Below are 12,314 nucleotides of genomic sequence, written 5' to 3' on the forward strand. Positions count from 1 at the left end.
GTATTAATGCTTAATAATGTAACATTAATTAAGGGACCCTTATTGTGTTACCGAATACGGTATGCGAAAGCGGACAAACCTGGCTCAAACGCACTATCGACAGTAATTGGTCAAAGATATTGTTATTGTTAGTTATTGCTTTCTCCCTGACTCCGTTGTTGGAGATCTCCCACACAGTAATAGAAATACACTTTTTTTCTACCCCCCTGCTCCGCTCGAGCGCGGCTGAACCCGGCTTGAGCTCACAGGGGCGCGAGGCTGCTGCAGCCGCCGCTCGTGCTGACAGCTGACTGAGGGAGATGCTTTGGTTGGTTTTAGGCAATGAAGAAAGGAGTTGGTTTAAGGTGTACAGAAAAGAAAACTGAATTTGAGCCCACTCTGGATCATAAAATTAATGATAACTCATCTTTCAGACGATGGAGGCCAAACTTTGTGCAAAATTCTATTTTTGAGTAAATCCGGGATGAAAGTGTGTATTTTTTTTTCGCATTGGATAATGCAGGCGCACGGATTATACGTCAGCCTGTACACGATTCACCAGCCACTGATATTGGATCTGCATGTCTAGATAGAGGGATGTCTGAACCCCCAACTTAACTTCTTTCTCTTTGGTAATATACACATTTTTTGAGTATATTAAAATGTGCTTTCTCAACTTCTAAAATTTGGATTTGAGGGGGCAAGACATTTATTTGAGGGGGCACTGCCCCCTCTTGCCCCTGCGTAGAGCCGGCCCCGTTAAAACAGATACACAGAAATTCAGTCTAGAGGACTTAACCCTCTTCATCAGACTCCTCAACACAGTCCTTCATATCAGGCCTTCTTGCTCGTGCTCCATCTGTGGACCATAGGTCAATGGCGGGGTCAGGGTCAAACATGTTGATGTCAGCAGAGATGAGCTGCACTGTGAGGAGGTCTGTTAGGGAGGTAGGGGTCAGTCTGGACCTCCAATCAGATTTAACCTAAATAGAAACATAAAATAAAGAATAGGGGGAAAATGGCAGTGAGGGATTTATTGCTTAGTTTGTTTACACTCAGAGAACAGCTTAAAATGGTAGTGTCTGTATGCAAGTTTACCTGCTTCATGGCACTGAAGCCGCATTCACAGTCAACTGTGGATGCTGGCATGGAAAGCAGTAGGTACATCAGATCAAGTACATCTGGGCAAAGGTCTCTGTGTCGTCTGTTTACTTCAGGCCAGGACAACATTTGTACACTTCCCTCTTGGTACAACCGTGATTTCAAGATGGTCCACTGGTCAGGTATTTTTTCCTCACAGACACCAGCACAATTCAGCACTTCCTTGAAACTCACTCACTCACTCACTCACCCACCCACCCACCCACCCACCGGCAACAAACATCAACTCACTGTAACGACCACCATCATCTTCTTCTTTCCTCGTTGCACTGCATCACCAGGACTCACAGGGTCTAGAGTCAGAGAATGAACTCAGACGACCTGAACAAGACGAAGGGAGACACTGAGGTTAAATACACAGCTGGTGCAATGCAACAGGTGACACACATCAGGTAATCAGGAGCAGGGAGCACACAGGAAGACAGGACAAAATAAAACAGGAACTAAAAACACAGACCACAACAAAAACAGTAACACAACAAACATTAACAGTGAATCCAATGACGATAAGAGAAGAAAACCACAAGCTGGATCCAAACCCTGTGTCTGGTCTGATCAACTTCTGTGACAGAATGAAACAACAACTACAGAAACTAGAACAAAACACCACACTGACTGAAGATGTCGTCTTCTTCCAGTCGTCCTCACAGAGTCAGACTGTTTCCTCACCTTCATCGTCCGTCTTGTCTCTTGGATCAGGAGTTTGGAGATCTCTGGAGTACGGTGGCGTCTCTGTCGTCCTGGTTTTGAGGTCTGGGTCTAGAAAAACAAAGATTTGAAATCATTTACAACTCAACATTAAAAGAAAAATGACAATAAAAGATAAATTAAAAATCTAAACAAACGTACTCACCAACAACAAGCTGAACGACTGCATGCTCCCAGAAAACTGTACAACATGAGGCTTAGATTGAGTTAAATGTTTGGCATCTGTGCTTAAAGAGAAGTAAAGTTTATTACTGGCCTTTTTTTTTTATCTTGCACTCTTGGTTGTTTTTCACAATTAAACTATTAAATCTCACCAGTACTCTATTACAAATTCCCTGCAGTTGTCCAGTAGCGCCCAACAAACATGTTCAGTTTATTCATCTTAATTCAGTTTCCAAAATGTGAGAGACTGATGAGTGTGGAACAGATGGAGACGGACATCCTTTACTTTTCCACACTTTATCATTCCTCATGTTACACTGTAAAGTAATGCAATGTAATGTAAACCATATAAACATGAATATCATATACATAAATAAAAGCCTTGAATTAGATGGTTATTGGTAGAACTAAAATGATCAACTCTGTAAATACTGTGTGTGTATGTGTGTGTTGTTAGTCTGTAGGCCAGAAACCACTTCCTCTCTTCCTGTCAGCTCCAGCTGCTAGAGAGACGGTGTCTGTGATAAAGAACAAAGAGACCTCCTAGAAGTTTAATGAAGAGGACAGATCAGATATTTAGGCAAATGAATAAGATTGTTTAATTGTTTTATTGAAAGATTCTTCTATGAAGAGCTTGTCATAAAATGAATTTTGGGACAGAGTTGATCTGGTTCAGTGTTGTTCTTAAATAGGAAATATGAAAAGGCCTGTTTCGTTTTCCTGTACAGCAACTTGTGGTCGAGCACGTGACCTGAGGAACTGTTTCTTGCATCACCCACTGACTGAGAGTAAAGTCTACGTCTACATGACTAAAGTCTATTTAAGGAGCTAAAGGATATTTTGAAAAGACCGCAATGATCACCTCGTATCTCTCCGTCACTCAGGGTTCATCCAAAATCAAATACAAAGATTCACAATTTCTATAAAATGTTCTCATCAGAGCTGTGTAAAGAAGTTTTGTCCTCGACCTTTGACCTTTGAACACCAAATGCTGAGGAGTGAGGTTTCATCATTTCACTCATTTTTCCATTATTGGCCGATGCTGCTGCAACATTTTAATGCAGCCAGGGAGCTCTCTGCTCTCATTCAGCCCAATGCATTTTTTTCACAGCAGCAGGAGAAGGAGCTCAACTTTGTAACTTGCTGTTAAGTGCTTTTTAATTCATTTTAATTCACCAAAAAATAGTCACAGGTCACAAAAAAGTCCTCTTCTTACTTGGTGTGGCTAATTTCTGCACTTTCCTTACTTTTTTTTTTAAGCAGAAGCCAGTGATCCTCTTATTAAAGGTTTTCTTTGCCCCTCACATACTGTCTCTGTCTGTAGCCTAGTGGTTAGCTCGCTGGGCTGGAGACCTGAAGGTTACTGGTCCAAATCTTGCCTCAACAACAATTATAGTGAATTATTTTCCCAGTCGTCCTCTGTTGACTTCTGATAACTTGCTTCATGTTGAAACTGCTGCTCTCTGCCTGAAATTCACAGAAATTTTCATTGTTAGTCATTCAAGCCTGACTCTCAAGCTTTCTTGGTGATGACAGTGTTTCCAACAGGTGCAGCTTTGGGCTCGTTAACTTCAGAGTGAGACAGAGTGCAGCTCATGCACAGACAACAGTCTTTGCAACTGTGTGTACATTGTGGCCTAGAGGCAGAGTGAAAGTCTACTGACCATGAGGTTGTGGGTTCGATTTCTGGTTCAAATCTTGCCTCAACAACAATTATAGTGAATTATTTTCCCAGTCGTCCTCTGTTGGCTTCTGATAACTTGCTTCATGTTGAAACTGCTGCTCTCAGCCTGAAATTCACAGAAATTTTCATTGTAAGTCATTCAAGCCTGACTCTCAAGCTTTCTTGGTGTTGACACAGTGTGTTTCCAACAGGTGCAGCTTTGGGCTCGTTAACTTCAGAGTGAGACAGAGTGCAGCTCATCAACAGACAACAGTCTCTGTAACTGTGTGTATACTGTGGCTTTGAGGCAGAGTGAAAGTCTACTGACCATGAGGTTGTGGGTTTGATTCCTACCTCGGTCAAACATTTGTATGGTGATCACTATTTGCTAATTCTGCAACAGCGTTCAGCTGCTTTCAGCATTCACACCATTTCCATTCTTGGAAATGCTTTTTCTAGTTAGATGTCTAACTGTATGTTTTGGTTCCCGCTTTGGGTTCTGTCAGAAAACCATGAGGCCTCCGTTGGATTCAAAGGTTAAAAACGAGTAAATAAGAAGGCACAAGACCATCAAGAGTTCAATAAGTAAGTAATCTTTATTCATACAGCACTTTTAACAGATACAAATCACAAAGTGCTTCACAAATAAAAGCAATGGCAAATAAAAGACAATAAATAAGAGAGGAGAACAATAAAAAAGCAGCAGGAGAGGAAGCCGTCAGCTCTAAAACCCTCGTTCAAACTATATGCCCGCTCAAATAAAATCGTCTTAGGTGCTAAAAGAATCGACTGAGTTCAGGCAGCAGCATTTGGCCTGATGACCTGAGACTACGGCAGGGAGTGTGGAGTTGGATCAGGTCAGAGTTTGTTTTTTTTAGATTCTAGAAAGGCGCAGGAATCCAGTGCAGAGACTGTGTGACTCTTTGGTTTCAGAGGGTGGAGGAACAGCGGTAGGTGGGGGTGGGGGTTTCAGCACCACAGACAGCTCATTAGAGGGTCTGATGCTACATTCAAAACTTCAAAACTTTGTAAACACTGTGTACGTGACATTAAATTCATTGGCTCCGTTCACAGTGAAGATCATTGACACTGAAGAGATGACAAAGTAAAGTGTATCACACTAACAGCAAGCAGAATAAACATGTTATCAAAAACTTGATCTACCTCCAAACTCTGTGAATCCTGAGATTTTCTCATCACATTGAAACCTCCTCAACCATTAATTGTATTAATTTGTAGCTGCATAGCGATGACAGTTTGTTTTAATTGAGCTGCAGTGTAGACAGTTTTCTATACAAAAATATAAAATTTATCAAGTTTCCAGTAAATTATTGAAACCAGAAATGATATAATTAACAATAACAACAAAAGTACCAAGAACAAAACAGACAACAAGAGAAACATTAACAGACAATAAGTCAGGAAAGGCAACCGTGAAATCACAAAGAGTCCTGGGCAAATATGTAAACATGACACATACAGCATAACACTCCCTAAGTGCTGTGGACAGAGGTTCAAAACCCTTCATCACTAAAGGGACCTCGCTCCTCTTAGTTCCACCTTTCCACCACTAGATAGATAGATAGATAGGTTTTATTTGTCATTCTTATGCGTCACATAAAAAAAAAACAAAAAAACTAGAGGACACTAGACAACAAGACAAAGTTTCCTCATTGTGATGAAAGAGAAACTTCTCTGTATCAGCTCCTCTTTGAACAACACGGAGAGTTTGAGACCAACTGCAACTTTTTGGCACATTATCTTCATACAGACATATATTCTGATTGCATTTACATATTGCACAATAAATACATTACTGTCCTTGCTGCAGCCAGCCCTGGTTCAAATCCTTCCAGCAGCCCTTTGCTGCGTGTCACGCCCCCTCTCTTTCTCCCCATGTCCCGTCTCTCTCTCGCCCCCAAAAAATATTTAAGAAAGAACGAGTTCTCCAGTGTAAGAAAAGGAGGATCCTGGATAGATAGATAGATTAAAAACAAGGAGGAGCCTAGATAGATAGATAGATAGATAGATCCATCAACAATGTTCCTTCAAAGGAGGCTCCAAGTCTGCAGACTCTTTTATAGGGACGACATCACACTCCACATCCTGGATGAACAGAGTACAGATGTTCAGTCATTGGTCTGATAGATGCAGAAAAGTTTGACACAACAGGAGGTAACAATGTTCGTTCATTTGCTTACATGTTTTTGGTTTTGTGTTTGGTTTTGACGATGTCGCTTCATCAAGAATCCAATGATGAAGATACCCAAGAAGAAGCAGCAAACCACCGGCAGGATCCAATAACGGTGTCTGGTCTGATCAACTTCTGTGAATGAAACAGCTACAGTCACTGACAGGACAGAAACAATAACAAAACACCACACTGACTGAAAATGTCGTCTTCTTCCAGTCATCCTCACAGAGTCAGACTGTTTCCTCACCTTCATGGTCCATCTGGATGTTTATAGGAGGTAGAGACGTCTCTGTTGTTGTTTTCAGGTCTGGATCTGGAAGAACAAACATTTACAACTCAACTCTGAAACAGAAAGAGAGCTGCAAAAATCAAAGAAAGCTAAATTACTCACTAACAACAAGTTGAACATCTGCATCCTCCACTTTTCCTTGGGTGAAACATTTGCATCTGTATCTCCCTGCATCTGCAGACGTTACGTTCAGGATCTTGAGCGACATGTTTCCATGTTCCAGCTGGTCTGTGAACATCTGAGTCCTGCTGTTGTACGACCAGATCGTCTTCCAGACTCCTCTACCACTTCTGTACAGATACACAGTGGCCCAGCTCTGTGGATCTTGGGGGCTGGCTCCAGGTTTAAGCTTCAACCACTCAACAGCAAATCTCTGCACATCTATCGGAGGATCTAGTCGGCATGGTAGAACAACATCTAGCCCTGGAGCAGCCATGATTGGCTGAGATGAACCAATGTTAAGGCCTGGGAAGTGGAGGGAAAATTAAATGTGTGAAAAGTGACTGAAGTCTGGAACCTGATCTGATATTTTACTTGTGAATGCAAAACTTGAAAATGTTAAGAATCGACCCCAACCAGTATTTGTCATGGTCAGGTCAGATTAAATTAGATTTAAAGTCTCTGCATTGGCTTCCAGTCTCCTTCAGAATTGATTTAAATCATTTTACTGGTTTTTAAAGCTCTTAATGGTCTTAGCTAGGGATGGGTACCGAACTGGTACGTTTATTGGTACCAACCAAATTCCCACCAAAGTACCAAGTATCGAGTCATGTGAGGTCAGACCACTACACCCATCAACACACTGCAAAAACTCAAAATGTTACCAAGAATATTTCTCTTATAAATCTCAAATCAAATCTCATTATACTGAAAATAGGACTCATCACATTAAAAAGTAGTTTTTTCTCATTTTAAGTGAAAATTTGTTTGAAACAAGTGAAAATTATCTAAAAACGAAAATTTTTGGGTGATGAGTCTTATTTTAAGTGGAAAGAGATTCGTTTTGACTATAGAAATAAGACAAATATTCTTGGAAAGATTTAGAGTTTTTGCAGTGCAGTCTCCTCGTGGTCATACAACAACAGCTTTTTCTTGAAAAATAAGCTTTTTCCTAATTTTTTGCAAATTTTTATTGGTAATAATAATTAATAACTTCACTGTTATACAGTATAATGAGCCCCAAATCACTTCACACATCAATAGCCTCATGCTCATACGACAACAGCTGTTTTGAACAAAATATGTTTTGTATAATTTTAGTGAATTATGATTGCGACTTATTATTAATAACTTCAATATTAATCAATAACTTCACTGTTATACATAAAGGAATAAGCTTTTTAAAAAATAAAATAATTTGAATTTTCAGAGCGTAGGGCAGGTGTCTTGGTCAGAGACCGGTGTTATCTTATACACATTAGCTACAGATATAAATACTGCGCCCACATCGCAATATTGTACAGATTACCATCATGATCAAGGCAATAAAAAACTAATATTGGTCTAATACAGGTCAGAGTATTGATCCCTACCAACAACATAAAGTAAAGAGCTTGTTTACGTCCTGTCTCATACCTACATGGTAGCACAGAGAGAAAAAGGCGAGATAAACACTGTCCTGATAAACCTAGTGCTGCACCACAGGAAGGAGCATGGACCTGCAGGCAGACACCAGCACGTTTGAGGCACAAATAGTTTATTACTCTGAGTTCTTTCACTTGTTCCATTTATGACCATTTCTTAAAAATTATTCTGTATGTTTATTACTGAGATTGTGAGGTGTATACTGAAGGTATTCCTAATATTGTTCATTCAGTAATCACAGGACAAAAGGGTGAAATATTAGTAACACTTGTCTATATAATACACCCTAATCTACACACACCCCGACACATACAATTGTGGTATACAAATCAGAGTTGTCCACAAGACAATGAATTAATACACTTACTTGTTGAGCAAAAGCCTGTGACCACACAGGACAGGAGAACGATGCAGTGGAGAGAAGCATTCATCCTTGTTGTCTGTTGAAGGAATCAGGATGATCTGAGTCTCTTCTGTCTCCTCCTCCAACTCTGCTCACAGTGAGTAGAGTTGACACAGCAGGGTGTGGAGAGAGAGAAGAGGGAGGGCACTCACTCACTCACTCACTCACATTCACATACATACACTCACATCAACAGCAACACACATCAACTCACTGTAACGACCACTCACTCACACTGACTGACTGACTGTCGCTCTCCAGCAACAACCACTATCACTTCATTCACTCTCTCACACACACGTGTCTCCCAGCAACACACATTAACTCACTGTTACCGTCTTCTTCTTCCTCTTTCTTCGTTGCACCTCATCACCAGGACTCACAGGGTCTAGAGTCAGAGAATGAACACAGACGACCTGAACAAGACGAAGGGAGACACTGAGGTTAAACACACAGCTGGTGCAATGCAACAGGTGACACACATCAGGTAACCAGGAGCAGGGAGCACACAGGAAGACAGGACTTCAAAATAAAACAGGAACTAAAACCACAGACCACTACAAAAACAGACAAAAAAAAAGCTGTAACACAACAGTGAATCCAATGACGATAAGAGAAGAAAACCACAAGCTGGATCCACACCCTGTGTCTGGTCTGATCAACTTCTGTGACAGAATGAAACAACAACTACAGAAACTAGAACAAAACACCACACTGACTGAAGATGTCGTCTTAAATCTAGTCGTCCTCACAGAGTCAGACTGTTTCCTCACCTTCATCGTCCGTCTTGTCTCTTGGATCAGGAGTTTGCAGATCTCCGGAGTACGGTGGCGTCTCTGTCGTCCTGGTTTCTAGAAAAACAAAGATTTGAAAACATTTACAACACAAACAAATTAAAAATCTAAACAAACTTACTCACCAACAACAAGCTGAACGACTGCATGCTCCCATATATTTGGGATGAAACATCTGTATCTCCCTTCATATCCAGATGTTACATTCAGGATCTTCAGTGATGTTGATGACAATTAAACAATTAAATCTCACCAGTAATCTATTACAAATTCTCTGCAGTTGTCCAGTAGTGCCCAACAAACAAATGGAGACGGACATCTTTTACTTTTCCACACTTCATCATTCCTCACATTACACATCTCACATCTCACTTACTCACATGTGCACTTGACCTCATGGAAATGTAAACCATATAAACATGAATATCATATACATCAATAAAAGCCATTGATTAGATGGTTATTGGTAGAACTAAAACGATCAACTCTGTATTGTAGGCTACGTGTGTGTTGTTAGTCTGTAGGTCAGAAGCCACTTCCTCTCCTCGACCCCTCCCCCACGATGCTGCACAGATACGCAGTCAGTGTAACGACGGTAGATGCACAAGAGCAATCTGGACCTGGTCTAATGTGGTCTATGCTGAGAAAACAGTGAAATGTGCCTTTATTGCATTTTCACAAATAGAATAAAGGTTTCACAGATCAGAAACTGTGTCTGAATTAATCTTCAGGGCCTGTAGATTAATCTAGTCCAGATTTGAGAAGTCTGGGTACAGTGGTTTTTGACCTGGACCTGGTCTAATGAGGTGTAGGTATCAAACAAAAACGGTGAAATCTCCCCTTTAGCATTTTCACAAATAAAATAAACGTTTCCCAAATACAATAGCGGGTGTCAGGCAAAGTTAATGTCTCACCTAAAATGTCTAAAATGTTTTTACATCAAGAAGCGTCACAAAAACAGACAATCAGTGTACAAACAGTCGCACGTTACGTTAATTTCCTCTTAACTTTCCCCGCCGAATCGAAACCTGGCGAATCGAAAGCTAACTTCAGCGTCGTCGGTGAAGACTCTGCCACGAACAACGCTGAAGTTAGCTTCCCATTCGGCACTTAAAGGGAAAGTTAAGAGGAAATTAACGTAACGTGCAGTGCGACTGTTTGTAGGCTACACTGACAATGATGTCTCGTCTCTCCCAGCATGCAACACACAGCAACAGCAATTCACTGTAACAACCGTCTTCTCCTTTTACACAACAAAAAATGAACAGACATGTCGGGAAAGACAACCATAAAATCATGTAAACATGACACACACATCAAAGCACACCCCACGTGCTGGAGAGGAGAAAGATCAACTAAGGGACTTCGCTCCTCTTCATGTCCCTAGTTCCACTTTTCCACCACTAGAGGACGCTAGACAACAGGACAAAGTTTCCTCACTGTGACTAAAGAGAAACTTCTCTGTTGTATCAGCTCCTCTTTGAACAACGCTGTCAGAGTTTGGAGCCTGTGAAACAAACTGCAACTTCCTCACACATTATCTTCCAGTGCTGCAGTTGTGACTAGAGCACTGGAATAAGATTCCTGATGGAGGAATGTGGGTATTGCAAAAGTGCTGACAACTCTGCATTGTTGGTGAATGAGCAAGTGTGGTATTTTCAATAATTTAAGGACATTTCTAGATCACCCACGTTAATAGCATCATCGTGGATCCTTTACAGATAAACATTAACACATAGGCTAGTAAAAAAAAAAACAGTTTTCTACATGAATGTTTCAATCTACATTTAATAATAAACAAATTATAAGTGTAATTTAATATGACCAAGACACCTAAAAACAAAAACACGGCCGTTTTCATCAATTTACAAGCAAGTGGGCAACACACATACATTGGAGTGAATGGGTTTTCTGGGCGCTTTTGCAACACCCATATCCTGCCACTCGGGGCGCAAAACCCTTATTACCACGGGAGTCAATGGTGGTGTCGTTACTCTCTTATTCCAGTGTAGTTGTGAGAGAAACTTCTCTGTTGTATCAGATCCTCTTTTACAGTGACAACACAGAGAGAGTTTGGAGCCAGTGAGACAAACTGCAACTGCCTGACACATTACATTATATTTACATATTACATACATTACATACATAGCCTATGATGAACACAATACTATATGTAAGTAGCCATTAATTAATCACCGATCTTGACAGTTTACATATTCTCACTCCACCACAGCTCAGCTTTGACATGAGAACTGGTTGGATCTTGTTGAAAAGTTTGGTATCTGAAATAAAAGTCTGATATCAAGTGACTCTGCTGCTGATCGTCAACAACAACTATCAATGTTCCTCCAGTCAAGGCACCTGGACTGGACATTGTGTAGTTGGGGCGACATGGTATCCTGCAGCCTGGATGAACAGAGATCAGATGTTCAGTTATTATTAGTCAGTTTGACACAGTTTCAACAAGAATTGACAATGTTTGTTCATTTACTTTCTGACGTCGCTTCACCACGTATCCAATGACGATCAGGACCAAGAAGAAGAAGCAGAAAACCAGCAGCCGGATCCAAACACTGATCCGATCAACTTCTGTGACTGAATGTAACACAGACGACAGCTATACAGTCACTGACAGGACAGAAACAATAAAAAAACACAGCTGAGAGTTGAAAAAGTCTAGGTATTAAAGGGATAGTTCAACATTTTGGCAAATTGGCCCATTGCCATAATCCCTATAGTCATAGCAGTAGGTTTGTTACCTTTAATTGTCAGTGCAAGCTATTTTTAGAACGGCGGAGGCTGCTCAGAGCTATGCTATGGAGGCTTTCCCTCATCAAACTCATCAAATACACAATCCAACAACTCCACAACGCTCTGGTGGACAAGTTGTGACCTGCACATTCACCACGCTATGAGATAATAACACAACGTTACCAGACAGAGTTGTTTCAGAGGTAAATACAGAGACTGCTTGCTGAAAAACTGTCCCTGAAGGCAACGTGCATCAGCGGTTTTGCATGAATTTACCTCTAAAACAACTCTGTCTGGTAACGTTGTGTTATTATCTCATAGCGTGGTGAATGTGCAGGTCACAACTTGTCCACCAGAGCGTTGTGGAGTTGTTGGATTGTGTATTTGATGAGTTTGATGAGGGAAACCAAGAAATCCAATTAGCCTCCATAGCGTAGCTCTGAGCAGCTCGCGGCTCTGCTCCGCCGTTCTAAAAATAGCTTGCACCGACCGGTAACAAACCTACTGCTAAGGCATTATGGCAATGGGCCAATTTGCCAAAATGTTGAACTATCCCTTTAAGTTGACTACAAAAATAAAATAAAATGTACTCACCAACAAGTTGAACAACTGCAAACTTGTTCAAC

General features: G+C 40.9%; 1 protein-coding gene across 1 annotated transcript in view; it reads right to left on the reverse strand.

Moving 5' to 3' along the window:
- Positions 1-1,385: 1,385 nt before the first annotated feature.
- Positions 1,386-12,314, reverse strand: part of LOC146968753 (selection and upkeep of intraepithelial T-cells protein 1-like) — a 45,625-nt gene continuing 34,696 nt past the window's right edge. The window contains exons 3-4 of the mRNA XM_085759975.1: positions 1,810-1,899; positions 1,386-1,461 (exon numbers count right to left, since the gene is read on the reverse strand). Coding sequence (XP_085616101.1) covers positions 1,415-1,461; positions 1,810-1,899 — 137 coding nt within the window. The 3' untranslated portion in view covers positions 1,386-1,414. The remainder of the gene's footprint in view (positions 1,462-1,809; positions 1,900-12,314) is intronic.

This window comes from Trachurus japonicus, chromosome 18, assembly GCF_045865225.1.
Source record: "Trachurus japonicus isolate A0001 chromosome 18, Traja_1.0".
Lineage (NCBI taxonomy): Eukaryota > Metazoa > Chordata > Actinopteri > Carangiformes > Carangidae > Trachurus > Trachurus japonicus.